The following is a 15102-nucleotide window of genomic DNA, read 5'->3' on the forward strand; positions in this document are numbered from 1 at the left end:
ATTTTATAATATATACATGTGTGTTTGTGTATTTATATATACATAATAAATATACACAGTACACACACATATATACTGTAAACAAAAACTTTTATTTTGGATGCAATTAATTGGAATTAATAATTTGACAGCACTATTAATAACACAAAACGAATTATTTAACTGAGCAAATAACCCAACTGTAAACAGCTGTTAACAGAAGCCAGAGACGCTGAAGACGAACGCAATTAGGAGAAAATGTATAATAATGTTTATAAAACGGATAGTTCCGGTCCTTGATTCTGATTGGTTGAGCCGCGTTCGAAGCTGTTGTAAATTACACTACAAACATACACCTTTGTTTACTTCTGTGTGTTGCTCGGCAACCACTTTGTTGGAACCACAACTGTTTCTGAGGAACTACATTGTTTGGTGGAAGAATACCGTTTTATATCATTACACTTTATTTGCTCTGTTTTATTCTGTGAAACTTACTACGTATATGGAATAACCGTTTTATAAAAGCAATAAGCCCTGTGAAGCCGTGGTTTACAGTGAATTTATAACCCTTAGCGGTTATAAATTCACTGTAAACCACGGCTTCTTGGGGCTTATTGCTTTATTAATATATACTACAAATCAAATATACTTTGATTTGATTGGCCATCTCAGTTATTTTGACATTGACGAGCTGAGGCAGACCAAGCTGAAAATTTAACTTTTAAAGCTTTTTGTCATCCTAACAACAACCAGCCTGCTGCTTTATAATGCATATTAATGTAGCATTCTGCTTTGTTTACAGCAGTAACCAAGGAAACACTGTATCGCTGCTGTTTCATATGCGCCACCTGCTGTCAGAGAGGGAATTTACGTTCTCAGTCAGCCCATCAGCTGTTTTTGTTTCGTGCAGATGTTTTATATAGCATAAATTCACAAAGCTAAAGAGCAGTCTGTTTTTGCTTTAAATTTTGAAAATATATGATCTACATCAAAACCTGCTCATGCTACATGTAGCATGTTTGTTTGGACTGTGATTAAAATGCAGTGGTTCTGCAACTGTTCCATGCATTCTGATTCATATAAAGGCACAGTCAAGGGGAAAAAATGTGATAAATGTGAAACCGTCAGAATCCTTTGTTGTAAAGTAAATTAGAGAGAAAGAAATATGACATTTCTCAATGTGTCATGTTCTGAAAAAGAAAAAAACTATGACTTTTTATGACTTCCAGGGTTATTGACTGAGTGTAACTGGTTATTGCATGAGACATTCTTTGTAAAAGTTCACCTTCTAGATAAAAATGCTCAGACACCTTATCTCATTTTGTAACCGATGTAATACCTTTTTATATGTCTGCAAAAATTCCATAAAAAAAACAAAAACAAATGCTGACAGACGTGACAACTACACACTTTCTTTCACAAACATTTCACAAACAAAACCTAACAGTAAGGAACTCCAACCTGTTGTGTCACTGTGATACCTCTAAGGGGTAGAACATAGCATGTGCCACGGCCCCTGACACACAGCCCAGTCCAAACCTTTGATGAACTGACAGACTGTCCCTGTCGCCAAGAGTGTACATCCTCATCTGTAAGGACAGTGACATAAAGAAATAAGGTAACACTTTATTTTGACATTCCACTTTAGCCATTCAAATACCTATAAATAACTTTGCAACTACATGTCAACTAGCAGTCATTAGAGTATTAGTAGACTGTCTGCTTAATATCTAAGATTTTATTTTGATGGTCACTCAACAGACGTTCTACTGACTAACTTTGCAAGTACGGCAACTTATTCTACTAACCCTAACCTAACAGTCTACAAATGCTGTAATGAGAGTTATTTGACATGTAGTTGCAAAGTTTCTTACAGTTTGTAGAATGTTTAAAGTGGACTATCAAAATAAAGTGTAAACAGAACGAATGTTCAAACATTTCTATGCATGCAAGCGAATGTGTGTGCATGTTTGTTAGCATACTTGGGCATAGATGAAGCACTGAAGCATTGATTGTGGTGTTCCTTTAAGAACATTCACAGCATTTCCTTGCCACAAGGATCTAAAACCTCCCGTCTGCAGCTCTCGGGAATCCCAGAGACACAGCTTTGGATCCAAAAACCTATCCAGCATATTGCAGTGTATTAAGCTATTATTGTGAGATCAGACACTCAGTTTCCCAAATTAAATATATTGTGGTTACTTCCAATTTAATTGAAATACAAATTCTATCTAAACTTGGATTTTCTAGATTTTGGATGCAGTGTTGATTCAGACTATATAGGAAATCATACAAGTTATACTTTTAATTGTTTATTTTATTGCACTTTTTTCCATTTGTGTCTGTAGATTTCAATTAAAATACATATCTTTGAAGGGTATTCTCAAAATGATTTTTTTTTTCTCCTGCACTGAGCCAAAAATCTCCACTTCAAGGCAAGGCAAGGCAAGTTTATCTATATAGCACATTTCGTACACAACGGTAATCCAAAGTGCTTTACACAAAAGAAAGTAAAATAATCATAAATAAATAAATAATAATCACAAAAATAAACAAGGAATTTAAAAACTTTAAAGATGATTTAAACATTGATTTAAAATGAATTTAAGACAGTTAAAAATAGAAAATGATTATGCATACATAAAATACAGTGCAATCAGTTCGGACATCACACAGTGCTCATTCAATAAATGCACAGCTAAACAGATGAGTTTTGAGTCTAGATTTGAATGTGACTAATGTTTTAGCACATCTGATCTCTAGGTCCTAGGCCATTGAGTGATTTATAAACGAGTAAAAGTACTTTAAAATCAATCCTATTTCACTGGGAATCTGACTTGGGGTGGGGGGTGGTTCTCAGCCTCTCAACAGTAGCAAAAAGAGTGTGAGTGTTTAAGTTGCTGTTTATAAGGTTTGAGAAGAAACTCGGTCTAGCTGTGGCTAGTTCCACGTTGAAAGCATGAAGGCTGTCTTTATAGATGCTATAGTGGATTTCAAGTCTCGTCTTCCGCCACATCCGCTCAGCTTTTCTGCATTGTCTTTTCATACTGATGATTAAATCTAGAGTATGTCCACGATTGTGTATGGGTAGGATTATGAATGAGTCATTGAATCATTGATTCAAACAACTTTTTCATCATTTTAATATTATTATTTTTTTTAAAGAAGTCTCTTCTGCTCACCAAGCCTGCATTTATTTGATCCAAAGTACAGCAAAAACAGTAAAATTTTGAAATATTTTTATTATTTAAAATAACTTTCTATTTGATAATTTATTCCTGTGATTTCAAAGCAACATTTATCTGAAATAGAAATCTTTTGTAAAATACTGACTCCAAGCTTTTGAATGGTAGAGTGTATAATGTTACAAAAGCTTTTATTTCAGATGAATGCTGATCTTTCTATTCATCAAAGAATCCTGAAAAAATTTCAGTTTTAAATATTGATAATAATAATAATAATAAAATGTTTCTTGAACAGCAAGTCAGCATATTAGAATGATTTCTGAAGGATCATGTGACTCTGAAGACTGGAGTAATGATGCTGAAAATTCATCTTTGATTACAGGAATAAATTACATTTTAAAATATATTCAAATAGAAAGCAGTTATTTTAAATAGTACAATTATTTCACAATATTACTGCTTTTGCTGTATTTTGTATCAAATAAATGCAGGCTTGGTGAACAGAAGAGAATTCTTTAAAAAACATAAAAAATCTTACTGTTCAAAATCTTTTGGCTGGTAGTGTATATTAAAATGTTTAATAATTCATTCAAATTAATTAAACACTTTTAAATAGACTGCAGCAATAATATTTTGCCACACATTATTTTGTTTAGTTCAGAATCGTGGGAGAATCGTGATCTCTATTTGAGACAAAAAAATCGTGATTCTCAATTTATCCAGAATCGTGCAGCTCTACTGCAGACACTCATGAAAGTAAAGTTAGGAGGGGCTGTTTCATTGAGGACTGTTGCACTGCAGCTGTCTTCTAGGCATGTTTCCTTTAGAAACATAAAATCCAGGTTGTTTGTGGTTATTAAGTCATTGATTAGAAATGACTTCAGTAGCACTTACATACACTAAACTTTAGAGTTTTATTCCTATCTTATTCAAAATGTTCTTACAGAGGGATTTATCATTTGCCTGATTTTATACAACATTTTATTCCTGAAAACATAGTGAAAATGTACTTTTTTTTCCTGGATGTGGACAGTATTTTCTGATTTATGATAAAAAGAGATATCCAAAATCCCCTTTGTAAACATATTAAACTCAAGAAAACAGAAACAAGAATTTTGAGCCTGGTTGTTCCATTCTAAAAATGTATGCAAATGAATGTATATTTAATTAGACCATGTCTCATTTGCATATTCAAAAATAGCATTTCAGAAAACTTGTAATACATTGTTTTCTTTTTCTTTTTCTTAATGTAACCAATCAACTGGGGAAGTATTGTGATATCTATTACATTTTTAGCCTATTCACCTTGGGTGACTTGCCTTCATTCTTGTCATCTTGCAAATCATTTTCTATTAGTGTATCTTTAGTTGCACTAACATGCATTTATGTCCTTTGATTTTAAAATCAAAAACATTTAAGTGAATTTAGACAAAACAAACACATTTTAGTTATGACTGACAAAAACTACCTGAAGTCGTGTCTTTAGCAGGTCTATTGGTGCTGTCACAGTTCTAGACACAGCATCTGCCAATCCAGCAGCCAATATAAAGTTCCCCCAGATAGACAGGTCAGTCTCTTGCTGGGTTAACTCAATAGGCATAGAGCGACTCTCTCCTACATCAAACACCTAAAAAGACAACATCCTTTTATAAACCTGATTATGAACAGTGCAGATTAAATGGATATGTGCAAAATCTTACAGCAATAATTTAGCTAAAATTGACATTTTTTCCATCATTTACTCATGTCATAGGCTACTTATTTGTATCACTTTTCTGCAGAACACAACAATTTTTAGAATGTCTTAGTTCTCAAGGTTCACACAATGCAAGTGAATGGTGACAAAATTTACAGCTCCAAAAAGCACATAAAGGCAATATAAAAGTAATTAATATGGCTCCACTGATTTAGTGTCTGCTGAGGCAATATAATCACTTTTAGGTAAGAACATACCAAAAATAACTCCTCGATGGATCTATACAGAACTGAAATATTTTGTTTGTGTTCTGCAGAAGAAAAAAAAATTATATCTTACACATCTGAGATGGCACTGGGGGTGAGTAAATAGTTTTAATTTTGGGTGAACTATACATTAAATGTACGTATTTTTAGAGAGAAATAAGTATTTAAAAGCAGTTTTTTTTTTTTACCAGGTTATGTTTCCAGGAAGATACCAACTCTCCAATGTTTTCTGCTGGGTTAATGATGATGTGCTGGAGGAATTCCTCCCAGTCTACTGTCATAGAGTTGTCTTCATCCATCCTAATGACAATCAGAATTTAATGTTAATATTCTGATTAATAGCTTACTCAATACATATGCCATGCATTTAACTTAAACTGTCAGATCACAAAACTCTTGGAGATTTACATAAATCCATATATAATAGCCTATATGTCAAGGTATCTGTCCCATCTCAAACATAAAGTGATCTTGATGTCTATTACTTGGTAAACTAGTGTTTTATAATAATTTACAAGGAGAAACTATTGCAGATGTGAAGGCAGCGTGCAAAATCTTACAGCTACAGCTTAATTTAGCTAAAATTGACATTTTTTCCATCATTTACTCATGTCATAGGCTACTTATTTGTATCACTTTTCTGCAGAACACAACAATTTTTAGAATGTCTTAGTTCTCAAGGTTCACACAATGCAAGTGAATGGTGACAAAATTTACAGCTCCAAAAAGCACATAAAGGCAATATAAAAGTAATTAATATGGCTCCACTGATTTAGTGTCTGCTGAGGCAATATAATCACTTTTAGGTAAGAACATACCAAAAATAACTCCTCGATGGATCTATACAGAACTGAAATATTTTGTTTGTGTTCTGCAGAAGAAAAAAAAATTATATCTTACACATCTGAGATGGCACTGGGGGTGAGTAAATAGTTTTAATTTTGGGTGAACTATACATTAAATGTACGTATTTTTAGAGAGAAATAAGTATTTAAAAGCAGTTTTTTTTTTTTACCAGGTTATGTTTCCAGGAAGATACCAACTCTCCAATGTTTTCTGCTGGGTTAATGATGATGTGCTGGAGGAATTCCTCCCAGTCTACTGTCATAGAGTTGTCTTCATCCATCCTAATGACAATCAGAATTTAATGTTAATATTCTGATTAATAGCTTACTCAATACATATGCCATGCATTTAACTTAAACTGTCAGATCACAAAACTCTTGGAGATTTACATAAATCCATATATAATAGCCTATATGTCAAGGTATCTGTCCCATCTCAAACATAAAGTGATCTTGATGTCTATTACTTGGTAAACTAGTGTTTTATAATAATTTACAAGGAGAAACTATTGCAGATGTGAAGGCAGCACCATAAAGTCTCTTACATTTGAATGATTCGCTTTGCGTTGGGTTTTGATATGACCAAACCTAATTCCATAAACAGAGAGATTATATCCTCCAGGTCAATAGCCCCTATATCAAAGGAAAAAATATATAAAGTTGTGCCACTGTCTTGATACTTTATTTGGTGAGCTGAGAGCACATTTTACACCGCCAAACAAAGACCAGTTCTTAGACATAAAGCTGTTTTAAATAGAAAATATTGATATTTGTCACAGACGGACAGCTTACCACATTTATTTCTGTCAAGGGCATGGAAATCTATTTTCCATTTCTTCTCTCTGTCCATCATGTAAATAAGAAATTCCTGATAGCTTAGACGCCCATCCTCATTTTGGTCATATTTGGACAAGATAGCCTGAACAAAAGATTATATTTACTGACAATAATGTAATCCAGATACATACACTCTAAAAAATGCTGGGTTAAAAAGGGACAACCCCAGCTATTGGGTTGTTTTGACCCAGCAGTTGGGTTGTTTAACCAACCGCTGGGTCAAAACAACCCAATAGCTGGGTTTGTCCCTTTTTAACCCAGCATTTTTTAGAGTGTATCAAATAATGATTACTTTTGTCTACATCTCTTCAAATGTAGCAGTATTTAATTCCACACAAAGAAGTCTTACTTGAACCTTTTCACAAACTGGTTCCACACCAATCCTTCGCATTTCACTCTGCAGCTCCTCGGTAGATATAAAACCGTCTTCATTCTTGTCGAGTTTATCAAACAAGCCGCGGAAGTGATCCATGATTAATATTGCGATCCGACGTAAAATACGAAATGTTCTTCTTTTAAAAGTTACGAGTGATACTAGAAATAATTGTAAGTAAATCGATTAGATTAATTGTGATGAATTGTATTTTCACCTTATTTACTCTGATAACGCTGAGTCTACTCCGATAACGCTGAGTCAGAGGATGGAGCACAATGCGGTGGTCCAGCTAAAAGCCAGCATAGCAGAGGGAAAACTCGCGATATACCGATGCGAACCAGCAGATGGAACTGTGGCGTGTGTTATTATGTGGATAAGCTGTGCGGCCAAACATGGTTATTTCTGGTTATTTTCTTTATGTTGTATTCCTATTAGACTCGTTATCTAATATGTATTCAAAGATTAGGCTTACTTCAAATATGCAAAGCCGGTCTGGGTGAGGAGAAAGTTGGGATGGGGAGGAAACTGGATCTTGTATTGGCAGGGTGCCACCTGCCAGTGAAAGATCGAACTACTATACTTAGAGTGCTGCCTTTTATTATCTCATATTTTCCATCTACTTTCAGAAAATTACGTCTAATTGTCTGCATCTATAGTGACTTTGATTACTAGCTACAACACGAATGAAGCATTACAGTTTTAGAGTAGCTAATATGCTACTGAGGGGTCTGGCCTATTCTTTCGTTTTATTATTAGGCTATTATTGTTTAGTTCTATTACTATTATTTTAGTCTAAATGTTTAGAGTGATCTCAAGGACAGATGGGGTTAAATTGTCCTGATGGGAGACAATATAATAACCTAGCCTAGAGAAAAAGAAAGGTCATATGATGTTGCAGCTATGAGCCAGCATAAGCTAATTTTGGAATGAAATATTTCTTATGGCCTACAGTAAGCATATGATCATTCATTTATGGAATGTCAGGCTTTCTTTAATCAACATACGACGAAAGACAAAATAGAGCCATTGTGCAATTTGGGGTCATACTTGATTTCATTTTAATTTAAATTTTACAGTTTTTCTCAGTCGCTTTGGTGCATTTCTCAGATCAGAAATGAAATTCTCAAAACTACTTGGTCAACCTCCACATTATCTAGTCACTTGTGCACATCATAAAAGCAGTTTCTCATTCTTTTGAACAAGTTGCGATTGCTTTGGTACATTCATGCAATTGATTATGTACATTTATCTGCGGTTTCCTACATTATCAGTTGCTAATGCCATGCAATCAATATCCCACATACAGTAATGTGTAAATTTGTACTTTTGAAGTGGATATTTGGCATACATAAGCATATGGCATACTGTTACAGTTTTTCTCAATTGCTTTGGCACATTTTTCGAAACAATCTTACAGTTGTTCTCAGTCACTTTGGTGCATTTCTCACATCACTATTTACATTTGCACAACAGTTAATGCAGTTCTCAAAACAATTAGTACAAACTGCAAAACCTAGTTGAGGATGATTTGAGAAATGCACCAAAGCGACTGAGAAAAACTGTACTACTCTCTTTGCCTTATTTCTCATACAAGAATATAGCAAATGAAATAAAGTGGAACCTCTTTCTTGTCAGATTTTGTTTTCATACTGTAGATAGATAGATAGATAGATAGATAGATAGATAGATCAATGGATGATGGGATTTTTTGGAACATATGTCAAGATATGTTGATTATATTTGACTTATGTTGTTTATTACAGTTTATTTCGTTATATTACTGTCATGTATGTTTCCCTGGTGGTGTTTTGTGTTTGTTTAATACTGTGTTTAGTCTATTCTTAGCCAGTGTTCATGGAAAGTCCAACTTTGAACTTCATCAAAAGATTAAGTCATCAGATGTCTTTCCACTTTTACCACTTGCATTATTATGAGGCTATGAATATATTTTAATGCGCAAATCAGATTTTTTGTAGATTTTCAAGGTTGGTAGGCTATAATAACATTCTATTATCTACTGAAACGTAGCCTACGATATGTAAAATATACAGATAGATGGATGGATGGATGGATGGATGGATAGATAGATAGATAGCTAGATAGATAGATAGATAGAATCTCCACAGCACAGAATTGTCTCGGAGACATATGCTACGCATCGTCTACTCGTGAATTTAGATTTATCTGAAATGGGAAATGACGTGCCTTAGCTATTACGTTCTACAAAGCACACTCTGATTCCAGAGCTGCACTGGTACAGGGGAGGGAGCAATTGCTATTTAAAGATGGTAAAATAACACAAGATCTTTAGTGCTGAGTAACCGCCTCCAAACAGACACAACAGGATCAACTAATCATCTGTATCGCGGTTTAAAGAGGCAGGATTTGACACCGTTGCCACGACAGTGCGTTTATTCACTTCTTTTTCAAGAGACTGACGAATCCTCGGGAAGCGGCGCCAGCCGGGTCTGCATAGGAGAACATGGCCAAAGATTATTACAAAATATTGGGAATCGCAAAAGGAGCATCAGACGACGACATCAAAAAGGCGTACAAAAAGCAGGCTCTGAAATGGCATCCTGACAAAAACAAGACGCCCAATGCGGAGGAGAAATTCAAGGAGGTCGCGGAGGCTTATGAAGTTCTTAGTGATCCAAAGAAACGAGAAATATATGACCAGTACGGCGAAGAAGGTAGGCTTCCTTCATCTCTGTACTTTCCGAAATAACAGCGAAAATATGAATGCTTAATCCTTCTGTCTGCTACTCTCTTAAATATCTCGGATGTAGGCTACATGTTGTAGTAATGAAAACGGAATCTCAGGATAGGCTACGCTATACAAAGTTGACCATAGCAGTCAAGCTTTTTTTGTCCTTTTAGTGCTCAATCAACGCATTCTTTAAAATCGGAAGCAAAGCTCTGTAAATGTTGTGTATTTAAGAGTCGAAACTGGATGTCACCGCAGTTGTAATTATAAATAATTGGTCTGACGTGCGTATATGATTTGTGTTTATTTAGGGGGACCGCAGTGGGGTGCATTGTAATTCAAGCCTTTAACATCATGAGGCCTGTGGCCTAAATCTTCCTCAGTTTTTCTCCCAGAGATAAAAACGTGGTTTCTGTCAAATCTATGCATTTTAGGCCTTAAAGGAGGTGGAGGGGTGTCCGACGGGCCAGGAGGCAACTTCACCTACACCTTCCATGGAGATCCTCACGCAACGTTTGCCACGTTTTTCGGGGGAGCCAATCCTTTCGAGATATTTTTTGGCAGGAAAGTCAATGGACGGGATGACGATGACATGGAGGTGGACGGCAGTGACCCCTTTGGTTCTTTTACGAGTTTTAACATAAATGGATTTCCACGCGAGCGAGTTGGTCAGGGCGGTCCGCCGCGCAGAAAACAGGACCCCGCGATCCACCACGAGCTCCGGGTGTCTCTAGAGGAGGTGTTCCATGGATGCAGCAAGCGCATGAAAATCTCACGCAATCGCTTGAATCCGGACGGGCGGACCTTGAGAACCGAGGACAAAATCCTCACGATTGAGATCAAGCGTGGGTGGAAAGAGGGAACTAAAATCACGTTTCCACGCGAGGGTGACGAATCGCCTAATACCATTCCTGCCGATATCGTGTTTGTCATTAAAGACAAGCCTCACGCCCACTTTCGACGAGAGGGGTCTGATATCGTGTACCCGGTCCGGGTCAGTTTGCGCCAGGTGAGAGAAGCCACTGACTGACATCTGACTGTTGTGTTATCTATCTATCTATCTATCTATCTATCTATCTATCTATCTATCTATCTATCTGTCTATCTATCTATCTATCTATCTATCTATCTATCATCTGACTATTGTGTTGTCTTGCTGAGTATAATATAGATTTTCACCTAAATTAGATAATTCATATTTTTTTTTACTCCCAAAAGCATAACAGTATTTTACAGTAAAAGTGCATGCAATATAATATTCAACCATATATGGTAAGTTAAATTACAGCAGGCTTATACAACTATCTATTTTTCAATAAATGAATAATAAATGACTTCAAAAATGCTGTCTTGTTGAACATAATATAGATTTTAATATAGCATAATTTTATTTCCAAAAAAATATAATTTAGACAGTATTTTTCAGCAAAATTAGTCCTAGTTATTAATTCCATTAAATTCAATCTAATTTTACACCATTTATGGAAGGTTAAATTACAGCATGTAAGAACTACAGTTTTACAGTTTATTGCCAATTTACATGTTTTTAATGTAGCATTTTGTTTCAGTTAAAATTATAAACACTTTTATAGTCTATAGATCTATTTATCTGTGCAAGTTTGTATAAGGCACAGTTTTGTACATTTGCCTAACTAAAAATGTTAAATTCTTTGGGTGAAATCTTGTCTCTTACATAATGAAGTTTGGACAGGAAGGAATATGAGCTCGATCATCTGTTGTGAGATGCCAGAAAAGGAGCTCGCCCACTTAAACTGTTACATGGCCATCAAGATGTGCATATATGGCAGAATCATTGATAGACAGTCCTGTGTCTGTAAATGTCATGACACAGGGTGGCCTTCAAAACCATTGAAATAGGATTTTAGGCTGTTGGATGGGATGCAGGTGATGAAAAGGAAAGAGTTGGATATATATTTTGCACACAATATTTGCAGTATAATGAATAGAAATGATGGTAGGCCTATATGTGTACAGGATACTATCATAATGGGAAAGTTTTGTGTTGTTCCCAGTTTCTTGTCCTGATGGTTGTTGTTTTAAGAAGAAAGTTTAAAGAAATAACAGAGAGTCAAGATGTGCATGAATATCATGAAAAGCTGAAAAATGAATGCGTATCTAAAAGCTGGTCCAATTCAATTACAGATTAATCAGAGTTGAAAGCAGCTCACACCAGGCATACATAAAACTTAGTCAGTCATTGTTTTTATAAAGGGATGAAAATTTAAAACTTTTTATAACTTGTTTTATATCTATTTATATTGTAGTTATGCAGTTATGAACAGTTAATACTAACAAGACTGCTTTTATGTAAACTTTGTCATATTAGTATAGTAAAACTAATAACACATTTACAGTTAAAGTTTAGAATATTTTGGTAACAGAATATTGTTAATAATATTATTGTAAAGAGTTACCAATATTTCTTATCTTACAATTGTTTTGTCTTTGATCCTAGTCATTGTGTGGTTGCTCTGTCACCGTGTCGACGATAGACGGTAAAACGTGCAATATGAAGATAACCGATGTTATCAAACCCGGCATGAGGAAGGTCATTGCTGGACAAGGACTGCCCTTCCCAAAGAACCCAGAACAAAGAGGGGACCTCATTGTGGAGTTTGATGTGAACTTTCCTGACAGTCTGCCATCTAATGCCAAGGATGTCCTGAAACGACACTTACCGACCTCATAAATTGGGCTTGGACAGACTTAGTGACATTTCTATATGAACAATTCAGTCCCCTAATATGACAAATCAAATTTTGAGAATGTGCAATTTCTATTTTTTATCTAAATGTTTGTTAAATATATATGTTATATATCTAATACATACTATATATGAATTATGTTGCATGCCTGTGCATGCCTGTGTATGTCAGTGACAGTACCAACTTAAAGTGCAATCTGTGTCTGAATATTTTTTTTGTTCTCGCAAAGTTACTGTTATTTTTATGCTTCTTTTGAATTGTGCCGTATGAAATGTTTAATTGAAATCAGTGTTTTACAGACTAAATTATACAGATTTATTTGTTTGCCTTTCTCAAGTAGATCCCATCTGTACTGACAGATCGTGTACTGTTCTTCTTTCTAAATGCAAAGTATGTAATTTTAGTAAATGATGGCTTGGAGTGAACTGTGTTATGGTACCATGGATACTTGCCTTCATTTGCAATATTAAAGCATTTAGCGAGACTCAACTAATGCCTTTTCAGATCTGATATGTCAGATCCTTGTAAATGTGAGCAACGGACTCACGTAATGTAATTGTCTTTGACAGAGACCAAAAATGTGGTTACTTGTGCTGTGGGTTCATAGCACACCATGCTTATTCATAGAAAGTTAGGAGAGCGTTTGCATTGTTAGAATCATTTTATTTTACATTTCCACTCTATTGACTACTCCTAGTGTCTTGTGTTTGAAGTTTATGGATAAACCTGTATGATAGATTTAATAAAAAAATGTAGCAGGTACAGAATCCTCAACTACTGTACTGTGTAGTGTGTACTACTGTAAAGTGATTCATTGGAATATCCGCCAGAGGACGCCACATGTTCAAAATCAGACTACATGAGGGAAATGAGGTCCAAAATAGTCGGCAACCTTTGCTAGGCTACTCAAAATTAGTCGTATCAGAATGATGACTGTGATTTCTGAAAGCACAAACGAGATATTAAATCTCAGTGAAAAGAATGATGGCAAACAAGACTGTATCCTTACTAAATGATTAAGAGTGAATGGCACCAAGATGAAAAAAATGATATATACAGTGCTGGACGAAATAGGCAATTACAAATTCAAAATGGGTATTGGTTATAGTTTCTACACTCACGTATCTGTTATGTAATCTGACTTTGGAGAGGAAAGTGTATCTTCAACAGGCTACTATTTATGCTATAATAATCGTTCTTGGTAGGCGTATGTTTATCTTCATCTACTTTCACCGGTTGGAGTTAAATAATTGACACCTGAGCCAGGTAAATGAGTTGCTGGATGACGTCACTGTCGGCGTCCTGTAGCGCGCGTGCGTTCGGCCAAAGAGTTGTTAATTGTCTGCGCCTCAACGGCAAGAGAGTTTACAGTAGATCCGCATACCGTCTATTTCTAATCTGCTACCTGTTGAATACTACCGTTTTTAGGCCCCGGCTCGCATTCGAAGAGTGGGAACGAGCTGAACAAAAAGGACACATTCAACAGGTTGATTTGCGTCCTTCAATGCTTTAGCTGTCCGGTTCCCGTGTACTTAATTCCCCCTACGGATTTACAGGAGGAGCGAACATGCCTTTGGGACTCAGGAAAAAGAAAAACAAGTCGAGGGAAAGCTCGAACTTAGTGGAAAACGAGGAGGTCAGCGGACACGCAGTTGTCGGGAAGTCCGCGGTGAACGGTGGCGGACTCCCTCCTCCACCTGCCAGCATGCGACCGAAACTGGTGTTTCACACGCAGCTCGCACACGGGAGTCCCACGGGCAGGATCGAGGGCTTCTCGAACGTCAAAGAGCTGTACAGCAAAATAGCAGAAGCGTTTAATTTAAGTCCGGACGAGGTAAATGTCAACTATTAAACATATTTCTTTTTGAGTCAGTACGCAGCTGAGGCGCACAAAGTACTCAACTCCATTACTTGAGTGAAAGTACAGATACTGCTGGTCAAATATTACTCCATTACAAGTAAAAGTTGTAAAGACAGATTTTTACTCAAGTAAAAGCACAGAAGTACTTGCTTTAAAAAGTACTTAAGTACCAAAAGTAAATGTCCTTTTTTATGTCAATGCACTGTTTTATTGTTGTACGTAGTACTTGCAATACTTCTGAAGCAACTTGGAATACAGTACACCTACTTAATACAGTACAGTGAAATCCTGTAAATACAGAGTGATAAGGAAGAAACCCAGAACCTGCTATAAAACCCAGCAACACAACTGTAGCTGTATAACTTTACAACAGCAACACTGCTTTAACAAAAAAGCAAAACAGCAAGACTTATTTGGCATCAAAACAAACATTTTAAAAATGCTGTCTAATCGCTCTCGCTGTACGTTGATGTCACAAACAGAGCAGTGTGTGCAGTTCTGCTTCAAGTCCAACACCTATTGTGATTTATTAGGAGACGCACAACAGTTCTTCTGTGGCTTTATAGGTAATATTTTCACGTACACAATTTAGCAAAATCAGACAATATTGTGTCTAATATAAAC

The 15102-nt window shown here is 35.7% G+C and overlaps 2 protein-coding genes and 1 pseudogene across 2 annotated transcripts in view; 2 read left to right on the forward strand and 1 right to left on the reverse strand.

Annotated features, from left to right (window-relative positions):
* LOC107691274 (calcium-binding mitochondrial carrier protein SCaMC-1-B-like) overlaps positions 1-7280 on the reverse strand; it is a 14081-nt pseudogene extending 6801 nt beyond the window's left edge.
* A 2128-nt stretch (positions 7281-9408) lies between these two features.
* LOC107690981 (dnaJ homolog subfamily B member 4-like) lies at positions 9409-13385 on the forward strand. Its single transcript, XM_016489428.1, has 3 exons — positions 9409-9877; positions 10326-10900; positions 12368-13385. Exons 1-3 carry the CDS (start codon positions 9667-9669, stop codon positions 12599-12601), a joined length of 1020 nt encoding a protein of 339 aa, XP_016344914.1. The 5' UTR covers positions 9409-9666; the 3' UTR covers positions 12602-13385.
* Positions 13386-13888: 503 nt separating this feature from the next.
* LOC107690984 (PDZ domain-containing protein GIPC1-like) overlaps positions 13889-15102 on the forward strand; it is a 23938-nt gene continuing 22724 nt past the window's right edge. The window contains exon 1 of the mRNA XM_016489434.1: positions 13889-14451. Coding sequence (XP_016344920.1) covers positions 14185-14451 — 267 coding nt within the window. The 5' untranslated portion in view covers positions 13889-14184. The remainder of the gene's footprint in view (positions 14452-15102) is intronic.

Source organism: Sinocyclocheilus anshuiensis, unplaced genomic scaffold (genome assembly GCF_001515605.1).
Source record: "Sinocyclocheilus anshuiensis isolate Anshui unplaced genomic scaffold, SAMN03320099.WGS_v1.1 scaffold894, whole genome shotgun sequence".
Classification (NCBI taxonomy): Eukaryota; Metazoa; Chordata; class Actinopteri; order Cypriniformes; family Cyprinidae; genus Sinocyclocheilus; species Sinocyclocheilus anshuiensis.